Genomic DNA, 10,263 nt, shown 5'->3' on the forward strand with positions numbered 1-10,263 from the left:
TCTCGAGGGAGCAGACTGTGAGCATTGCGAGCGTTTGCCGTTAAGGACGCTCCGCTCCCGCCGGTCGCTCTTTGAGGAGAGCGGTTCGGTGCGCGCTCCCCGCGGTTCGGGTCCCGCTTCTGCCGAGGCAGAGCGGCGGCGCTTATCGTGGGGATCGCAGATGGATCTCACAGCGGGGTTTGAGACGGGCTCTGCCTTATCTCTCCCTTCACCTGTGAGATCCAGTGCCTCAGTCCCGGGTTCGGAAGCACGCGCTGCGGTTTCTTCCGCTCGGGCTGAGGCACCAATGCTGCAGCTATCCAGTTCTGAGGAACTTGATGTTGTTAGTGTTGAGGGAGATGTGGAGGATTCGCCACCCCACACTCCTAAGAGTGATGAGCTTATGGAGGTGTTAACAAGAGCTGTTGAAAAACTTAATATTGAATGGCCAGTGACTAGACAGGAGTCTGTTTCTAAATCAAAGTTGGATGAGAGATTTTTGCCGTCACGTGTGCAGCCTCCACGCCGGTGCCTGCCGTTTTTCCATGATCTCCACACCGAGGTGTCGAAATCATGGAGAAAACCGGTGTCATATAGAGTGTTTAGTCCCCAGACTTCAACATACGCTAATATTATGGGAGCCAAGGCTCATGGTTATGGTGCTTTGCCTCGTGTGGAAGAGACGCTTGCGAGCCATCTCTCCCCCGAAGCAGCATCATCTTTTAAGGCACCGGCATTACCCACCAAGCCTTTAAGAAACACTTCGGCTTTAGTGGGTAAAGCATATTCGGCAGCAGGTCAGGCTGCGTCATGTCTGCATACTATGTCAATCTTGCAGGCATACCAGGCTGATCTGCTAAGGGACATGAGTGAGAGTGAGGAGGTCAGTACTGACGTAGTTCGTGAACTGCGTCAGGCTGCTGATTTATCCCTGCGTGCCACCAGAGAATCGGCCAAATTAATGGGTCGTTCTATGGCAGCTCTGGTGGCCGCAGAAAGACATTTGTGGTTAAATCAGACTAATATTAAAGAGAGAGAAAAAGCTTTTCTTTTAGATGCTCCTCTTTCTCCCATGGGGTTGTTTGGTGATGCTGTGAATTCAGTTATCGATAAATTCCAAGAAGAAAAGAAACAAACTGCAGCTTTTAAAAAGTTTCTTCCCCTTAAAGTTCATGTCCCTGGGGCTGCTGGGCGGGAGCAGCCCCGGCCGTCTTCGAGCTCATCACATAGAGCGCAGCAGAGGCAGAGTGTCGCGTCTCGTGCTCCCCCTGCTGGACAGTGGGCTCAGCCGCGACACTCTCAGCCGAAGCCTTCTCCCAGTAGAACTGATCTGAGGACAGTTATATTGGCTAAGAAGGCTTCGGCTAAGAAGAAGTCCTGACGCCAAGCCGTTCAGGATGCTGAGGGTGGTCCCCACCGAGGCGGAAAGGTGTTCACCTCTTTTTACGGTGCCCATTCCTCCTCGGTGCCCTCAGGGGCTCGTTCTGCCAACCCCGCCTTTATGCCGGGGCACAGACGATCCCAGCGAGCGCTTTCCCGAGGGACGCTCGCTCCCTCTGAGGAGGGTCTCAGAGCGGTCAGACCAGTTGTTCCCTGCCGGTGCGCCGTTACAGGGCGCTGCGTCTGCTGCTCAAGTTACACCAGAGGCCAGTCTCGAGAGGCTGGTACCCTTAGTAGAATTTCTGGCAGAGTGGAAAAGCCTTCCAAAAATATCTCATTGGGTCCTGCAGACAGTAGAAAAGGGTTATACTATCCAGTTCAGGTGTCGTCCACCAAAATTCAGAGGGGTTCTGCACACAGTGGTGGGCCCCGAGCAGGCTCTGGTATTGGAACAAGAGGTGAAAACGCTCCTTCAAAAAGAGGCTATAGAACGGGTTCCTCCTCCCAGTTTGGAGTCAGGTTATTACAGCCGATATTTCATCGTTCCAAAGAAGGATGGGGGGTTGCGTCCAATTTTAGACCTGCGCATATTGAATCGCTCGGTAGGGAAGCTAAAATTCAAGATGCTCACTATCAAGCAGATCGTGTCTCAAATCAGGTCCGAGGACTGGTTTGTCACGATAGATCTGAAGGACGCATACTTCCATGTGTCCATCCTTCCACAACACAGGAAGTTCCTGAGGTTCGCCTTCGGGGGCGAGGCGTACCAGTACAAGGTTCTTCCGTTTGGCCTAGCTTTATCTCCCCGCACTTTCACGAAATGCATGGATGCAGCACTAGTGCCTCTGAGGCTTCAGGGCATTCGTATTCTCAATTACATCGACGATTGGTTGATTTTAGCTCAGACCGAGCAGATGGCGGTTCGGCATCGAGATGTCGTCCTCGCTCATATCAGAAAGTTGGGGTTGAGGCTGAACGCAAAGAAAAGTGTATTATCTCCTTCCCAGAAGACCACTTTTCTGGGTGTCGTTTGGGATTCGGTATCGATGCGGGCGCGACTCTCTCCGACCCGCATCGCTTCGATTCTCTCAGCTGTGAAACAAGTGAAGCTAGGCCAGCTACTCACTGTCAAGCAGTTTCAGAGACTGTTGGGTCTGATGGCAGCAGCGTCCAACGTTATACCTTGCGGCCTGTTGTACATGAGACCGCTACAGTGGTGGCTCAGGACCAAGGGATTCTCCCCGAGGGGAAATCCGCTCCGCACGTTCAAAGTCACGCGGCGCTGCCTTCGTGCTCTGGTCATGTGGAGAGAAACTTGGTTCCTATCCAAAGGTCCTGTGCTGGGGGCTCTTTGTCGTCGCATAACGCTAACGACGGATGCTTCCCTCACAGGGTGGGGGGCGGTCATGAGTGGTCGCCCAGCCCAAGGTCTGTGGCAGGATCATCATCTTTCGTGGCACATAAATTGTCTAGAGATGTTGGCTGTGTTTCAGGCTCTGAAACACTTCCTAACAGACCTGAGAGGCCATCATGTGTTAGTTCAATCAGACAACACGTCGGTGGTCTCTTATATAAATCATCAGGGGGGCCTGCGGTCTCGCCGGCTTTACAAGTTGGCCCGTCAGATCCTCCTGTGGTCCCAAGGGAAGCTACTATCTCTGAGAGCAATGTATCTCCCTGGGTATTTGAATGTGGTAGCAGACTCCCTGTCGAGGCAGGGGCCGAGGCCAGGGGAATGGAGACTCCACCCCGAGGTGGTGGAGCTCCTTTGGTTGAGTTTCGGTCGCGCCGAGGTGGACCTATTCGCTTCCAAGGAGACCACTCATTGTCATCGGTGGTTCTCCATCACTCTTCCAGCCCCCCTGGGGTTGGATGCTATGGTGCAGCCGTGGCCGAGGTCACGTCTGTACGCCTTTCCCCCGATTGCTCTGTTACCAGGAGTTCTGGAGAGGGTCCGCCGGGACGGGGTCAGTCTACTACTAGTAGCCCCGTTCTGGCCGGCCCGAGTATGGTTTGCGGACCTGATTTCTCTCCTGGACGGTTCTCCTTTGGAGCTCCCGGTCAGGAGGGATCTACTCTCCCAGGCGGGGGGCACGATACTTCACCCCCGCCCAGAATTGTGGAAACTGTGGGCTTGGCCTCTGAGGGGGCCCAGCTCATAGACTCCGGTCTCTCAACCGAGGTTGTTGAGACCATTCTTAACTCCAGAGCTCCATCCACGAGGAAGCTTTATGCCTTGAAGTGGAAACTTTTCACTTCTTGGTGTGGAGAACACCTGCAGGACCCAGTTAACTGCCCAGTGGGTGCAGTGCTGGAATTCCTGCAGGAGCGCTTCTCCACAGGGTTATCCCCCTCCACACTAAAGGTGTATGTGGCGGCACTAGCTGCTTACCACGTCCCTTTCAGTGGAGTTTCTCTTGGGAGACACCCGCTTATAACTCGTTTCCTCCGTGGCACTTTGAGGCTGAGGCCAGCAGTTCGTACGAGGGTGCCGACTTGGGATCTGGCCATTGTATTAGAAGGTCTTTCCCTAGCTCCTTTTGAACCTATCGAAGAAGTTCCCGAGAAGTTTCTCACTTTTAAGACTATCTTTTTGCTTGCTATCTCTTCACTAAAAAGAATCGGAGATTTGCAGGCTCTGTCGGTTTCACCCTCGTGCCTGGAATTTGCACCTGGCATGGTTAAAGCTTTTCTGCATCCTAGACCAGGTTACGTTCCTAAGGTTCCTACTAATATTGTTAGACCTACGGTTCTGCAGGCTTTCTGTCCTCCTCCATTTATGTCATCGGACCAGGAGAAACTTAATTCACTCTGCCCTGTTAGGGCATTAGACGCTTATGTCCACAGAGCTGCCCTGTGGAGGAAATCGGAACAACTTTTTGTATGTTTCGGGCCACCCAGGAAAGGGTGTCCGGCGTCTAAACAGAGAATGAGCAAGTGGGTGGTTGAGGCTATCTCACTTGCTTATGAGTCGGCTGGCCAGCCTTCACCTTTGGTTGTCCGAGCTCACTCTACCAGGAGTATGGCTGCTTCTAAAGCTCTTTTGTCGGGGGTTTCCCTGAGTGATGTTTGTGATGCGGCTGGATGGTCTTCACCGCATACTTTTATTAAGTTCTATGACCTAGACTTAAGCTCTACCCCTGGGGCACAGGTGCTCTCGTCCTCTGTGCGCTAGTCTCACATGACGGTCATTTGGTCCTATGGCGACGTGGGTATTCGCGTTCCCGCAGCGTTTGACGCAGCTCGAAGTTCCCTTGAAAGGGAACGTCTCGGTTACGTATGTAACCCTAGTTCCCTGATAGGGAACGAGACGCTGCGTCGCTCCGCCATACTCCCGGCACTCCCGTTAGCGCTTCCTTCAAGCCTATCAGAAGCTAATGCGCTTGTGTTTTTGGGGTGCTTTATAGTTTCCTGGTCGATGACGTCACCCGCCTATGACGTTTCATCTCTCCATTGGGCTGATTCCATACGTGCTTCATGACGCACAACGCAGGGGCGTTCCCGCAGCGTTTGACGCAGCGTCTCGTTCCCTATCAGGGAACTAGGGTTACATACGTAACCGAGACGTTTTCTATGGTCAAATGAAACTATAGCTCATCTAGTAATGCTATCAGGATCTGTTAGCCAAAAGTCAAAGCGTTAAATGTAGCATGAAAGTGTAATAGAAGTGTCTCGGGTGATTTGATTGAAAAAGTCCAATGTAATGACAAAGAAAAAAATTCTCTAATTTCAGTGCAGCATATATTTGAGATTTTATTAGAAAGCCCATTTGTGGCTTAATACTGGAGCAGCCAAAATGAAGCGAAAAGGTTATTAGTTTTCTACTAACTTTTGAAGTTTTGGTGATAACTTCCACTGAAAGGCTCTTACTTTTTTAATAATGACCCCATTTAACCTTTATGCATTTGATAATATAACGATCTCCATTAAATAGCAGTTAAGAGCAGATGTAATTTCAGCGGCCTGTGGTGGACTTCTCAAATTAGAAACCTTGTCTTGCTTTTGAATTTTTTAGTCCAATGGAAATTCATGTTAACAATTTGCTGAATTATTACATAGTTTTAATTTGTAAAAGCATATAAACACTATATAACATGCTTTTATCAATAACCCTAACTAATGTAATATATTTGTATTTTTAAATAACTGTATTATTTGTTAAAACCATATATCATTATATAATTACTACATGTATGAATTTCTTTCTTCTGCTGAAAACAAAATATATTTTGAAGAATGTCTGTAACCAAATAGTTGATGGAAGTCAATGGTGCCAATCAACTGTTTGGTTACCGACGTTATTCAAAATATTTTCTTTTGGTTTCAACAGAAGAAAGAAATTCATACAGGTTTGGAACAACTTGAGGGTGAATAAAAGATGCCGGAACTTTCATTTTTGTGTCAACTATTCCTTTAATACAATCTGTCATTTGGCTAATTATTAAGCTTCACTTTGTAACATTATGGGTGTCATTATAACATTATAACAGTAAATGGCTGTTAGCCATTTTCATCTCATATTGGTTTCATTTTTTAACTTTTGATTATTTTTCTCATGCCAGTTTTTTTTGAAGTGACACTGCCTCCGCTGAGAAAACACCAATGCTGCAGACTGGACAAAGTGAAATAACATTTCTTCACCCATGATTAATCTAGACAGTTCCTCAATACAAGTGAAATTTACTGTATCATCAAGTTTCTTAGAAATAGCCCTGTCAGCACTCATTATTAAATGATTTGTCCCTGAAAACAAGAAACTAAAAGCTTTTACTTCTTCTTTTGCTGTTTTGTGATTTCTTCCCTTTGTAGAGTAAAACCAGGATGTGATTTTGAAAATTGCTCCTATATTAGGCGAATTTCTAAATATTAAAATACATTTCCTTTGTTTTGTTTGAATTAAATTGGTCATATCAACCACCTCTAAAGTGGGTCATACTTATCCTATTTTACTGAGGTACTGTACATGGGCAGAGGGGAGAAAATAATGTAAATAAAATAAATAAACATTTTCTTGCTAACTGAGTGTCATCTTTTAAATCTATCAATCAACACATTTGCTGCATAGTTAAATAACAACTTTACTTCTTGAAATGAACTGATCCAAATATTCCATGCAAGCTTTCTGCACAAGCCCTCAAGAAACCCAGCTGTGCTAATATACAGTACAACAGCATAATTTTAAAGGTGCTGGATCAAATTTTTTTACTTTGCTAAAGCACAAAAATATCAAAATATATTAGCAGAGATTTAAGAAACATGCTAAATTCAAATACCTGTTTCTCTGAAAAACAATGGTACAGCCAGTTATTCTACTTTGAAATGTGCGTTCTGTTTTGAATGTCTTTTTGAAGTTTTGGTCTCTGTGATCAGGCCAACTGCAATTTTACCCAGTAGAATTTCGACTGCCCGGTTTGCCAGCGGAAAACACAATGTATTGCAGCCATGAAAGCCAACAAACAAATTTGGTCAGAGATCACAGATTCCAACCGACTTAAATGCTATGGCATTCTCCTAAAAAGCTCAATGACAAGAGGCATATTAAAATGCAGATAAATATTGGAGATGTGTTTACAGTGTAAGGCTCATCGTGACGCTTTCTATTTTCAATTGCGCTCTGAGGAGTCTGAGGAGGAGGGGGTGGGAGAAATGACTCTCTCCAATATTTTTGACCGATCACGGAAAGTAGAGACGCAAGTAGGTTCTGGGGCATTTTGAGTTAGTCATGGATTCTGAAAGTGTAGTCTCCAAGCTTTCCAACGATGTGTAACACATGGAAATCTGATAATATTTGGAGAAGTTGTGGCCATTTGAAGGTAGGCACTCAAAAAAGCTCAAAGATGAGAAAACGGCCTCTAAAGATTGTGCAGTTGTCACCTCTCTCTCCTGCTGGGAGTGACAATAGGGCTCATTTACATCTCATTTACATAAGCCATACCCCCTGTAAAGCTCCCCCCTGTAAAGCTGTAAAGCACAGGGGGAGCAAAAATGTCAGGAAAATGTGCCATCAAAGAAAAATAAAAGTTTGCAAACAGGTAATATATAAATAAATGTCACTTAGCATCTACCGATAAAACTGTATAGGCAACTCTTATGTACACTGAATAAAAAATAAGATAAACTCTAGAGAATGTTCAAATCAGAAACAGGATGTGCTATAATATACATGTATATCATACAGTATAGGAGTATGAATCCAGGTATGAATCGGAATCAGAATAGATTTTATTGCCATTGTCAATGAAAGGTTTCACAGACTATGAATTTTCTTCGGTGTACTCGTGCAACATGAAACACAAACTTTTGCTAATGATAAATAAGCAATAAACTGATCGATTGATATATTCTTTTTATTTTCCATAATCAATCAAACATTGCTTAGAGTGCCTTTCATACAAGAATGTAACACAAAGCGCTTTACAACACGGCAATACTCCCCTTCCCCCATTCACAACTGGTGTCACAAGCAATTAAAGTTGACATCTCCTTGATAAATTAGTCTCTAAAACTAAATTCAGGTGGTTGGTTGATAAAGTGACATTGCATGTGTTGTAAACAGAGCTGCTTCTCGACTGTCCTGTGCAGTGTGTGAGAGGTGTTGTCCATGATGGATGTGAGCTTGGCCAACACCCTCCCCGTCCCCTCACTCACCTCCTCCACAAAGTCCAGTGGGCCCCAAGACAGAGCTGGCCCTCCTGACCACTTTTACTTGGTAATAGCAGCATAAAACAAAGGTCTTTGTGACACAGTCCAATGATATTACATTCGCATCCTCTTCTGTGGACTCTTCTGTGTTGTGACCCTTGGCGCTGGGCATGTGATGTCTCTTGCCTCGTCAGCACAGAATGGCCTGATTTTTTCATACAGATAGGTCTGCCTGTCAATTTTCAGTCCAGGTGGGGCCAGGACAGGAAGACCGTCGATAGGGGGCAGATCTGCTCTGTCACGCAGTAGCTGATATTCGACAGGTTGTGCATCACGGTGACTTTTTGCAAGCACCACACCTGGTCTCTTGGCGTCAAAGCTGTGACAGAAAAAGCATATAAGGCATTTTAAACATGGCAATGTATTTTCTCATAAAAAAACTGTCATGTGTATGTTGTTGCTATGTTATATTGTATGTACACAATGTGAAAGTTTCAATTACCTGACGTGCTGATAACTCTTGATCTGTGGGAGTCTACGGAAGTGGCGAGTCAGATGCTGCTGCCAGTCAAAGGTCTGGACTAAAACTTTGCCCTCTGTCGATTTCCAACAAGTTGTGGGATATTGAGGTGACTCACAGGAGAGCTGTTTTCCACAACCTGGTGACAAAAAAGAGAAGAGAGGATGGAAAAAAAGATCTTCAGTTAAATGTTTAATTGAAGCAGAACAGAAAACAGCACTGAAGTCATTAAAGCAAAGTAAAGTTAAAGTACCTCAGCGATGTCTGCCAAAGTGTTGACTCTTGTCTTCATGTAGGCTTGCTTGATGAGTCCAAAGCCTGGGTCAAGGGAAAACTTGGTGTGCCCAGCAATAAGGAAGTGGATTTCAATTTTATTGTGAAGCTTGTGTCCAACCCGCCAGGCAAGGTACCAGAGCATGGAGTTGTTCTTGTTCTGCCCACTGCAGTTGTCACAATGAAGATCCACCTCTGTTTCTCCAACTCCAAAGTTGCTGAAGAAATTATGCATGTAGCTGATGACTTCATTGCTTCCCTTAGTAGATGACATGCCTTCATCAATCAGGTAATTCACCTGTTTCTGCAGCCCTTCACAGGAAACACCAAATAGGCCACATTTCCGTGGGGTCAGGAAGTACATTGGTCCTGGCTGGAGAGGGTTTGAGGGAAAGTGTAACTGTAGGAGACTGAGGGAGAGAGGGAACTTTGATTAGATTAAATTAAATTTGTGTCTATTCATAACTGTCTAATAAAGATAAATATACAATAAAGACAAATATACTATATTGATGCTATTCTGCATTTGCGCTATTTATTCTCATGCAACAAATCACCCTTTAATGGTCATTAATAAAGTAAAGTGAAGTAAATGTGTGTGAAATATGTGACCCGTCACAGAAACCAGGGACACAAGTCGGCAGCACAACTTTCGAGCAAAATGAGAAAGAAGAGTTTTTTTTCAAAATTGGTGATTTTCAATTTTTTGGAGAATCTGTTAATTGAAATCACGAAGAAGCCTCTCCATGTTTGAGATAGCAGTATTGGTATATTTAAAAGCTTACATTTTGAGGTTGAAATCGGCTTGTTTTCGGAGATTCTAGCATGCAGTAGGGGCGTGGCGTGTCATTGTCTGTGTGTATTTCCATACTGAATAACCCGGCGCTTTTGCCCCCGCCCTCCAAGTCAACCACATGGCTACTTATTATGCTGTGCTCTGGCCAGCTCTCTCTGATATCAAAATTCAATGAAGATGGATGCCGCAAAGATTGTCGCAGACGAGATGAACCGTCTGGCAGTTACACCGAAAATGTTTTCGCCGCACTTCGTGGGCTCGGGAAACTGAACCGGAGGTATGGGCGCAGCGCGCTCGCCCTCAGTGCTTCAATACGGCGGCTCGGCTCGCTGACAGCGGTGGCTGGCTGTTTCATATGTGACGGAGAATCGAAATAGAGGATGCAGTTAAGACCTTTGCTGCTGCGATGAAGGCCTGCCGTGCGTGTTTCTGAAATGTAAGTTAAGCTTCATTTGCTCTTTAGTCGTTATTTAAGATGCTGAACCTGCTGATGATATAATGTGCTTGCGGACATTTCATTTGTGTGTGTATACGCACATAAGAAAGTGGTGTAAAGAGATTTGCAACAGTAATTTGAGGAGGTGAAATGTGATTATTTGGAAAATTGCAGAAATGACTGCTTAAAGAAAAATGCCAGCAGGCATTTGCCTCCTACATAAACTTTAATATTGTT

At 45.5% G+C, this 10,263-nt stretch overlaps 1 protein-coding gene across 1 annotated transcript; it reads right to left on the minus strand.

Moving 5' to 3' along the window:
• Nucleotides 1-7,690: 7,690 nt before the first annotated feature.
• LOC143757420 (uncharacterized) lies at nt 7,691-9,198 on the minus strand. Its single transcript, XM_077248527.1, has 3 exons — nt 8,775-9,198; nt 8,504-8,660; nt 7,691-8,380 (listed from the first exon to the last, which is right to left on the minus strand). Exons 1-2 carry the CDS (start codon nt 9,156-9,158, stop codon nt 8,583-8,585), a joined length of 462 nt encoding a protein of 153 aa, XP_077104642.1. The 5' UTR covers nt 9,159-9,198; the 3' UTR covers nt 7,691-8,380; nt 8,504-8,582.
• Between the last annotated feature and the right edge of the window lie 1,065 nt (nt 9,199-10,263).

This window comes from Siphateles boraxobius, unplaced genomic scaffold (assembly GCF_051911475.1).
Source record: "Siphateles boraxobius isolate OS27281-9 unplaced genomic scaffold, OSU_SipBor_1 11, whole genome shotgun sequence".
NCBI lineage: Eukaryota > Metazoa > Chordata > Actinopteri > Cypriniformes > Leuciscidae > Siphateles > Siphateles boraxobius.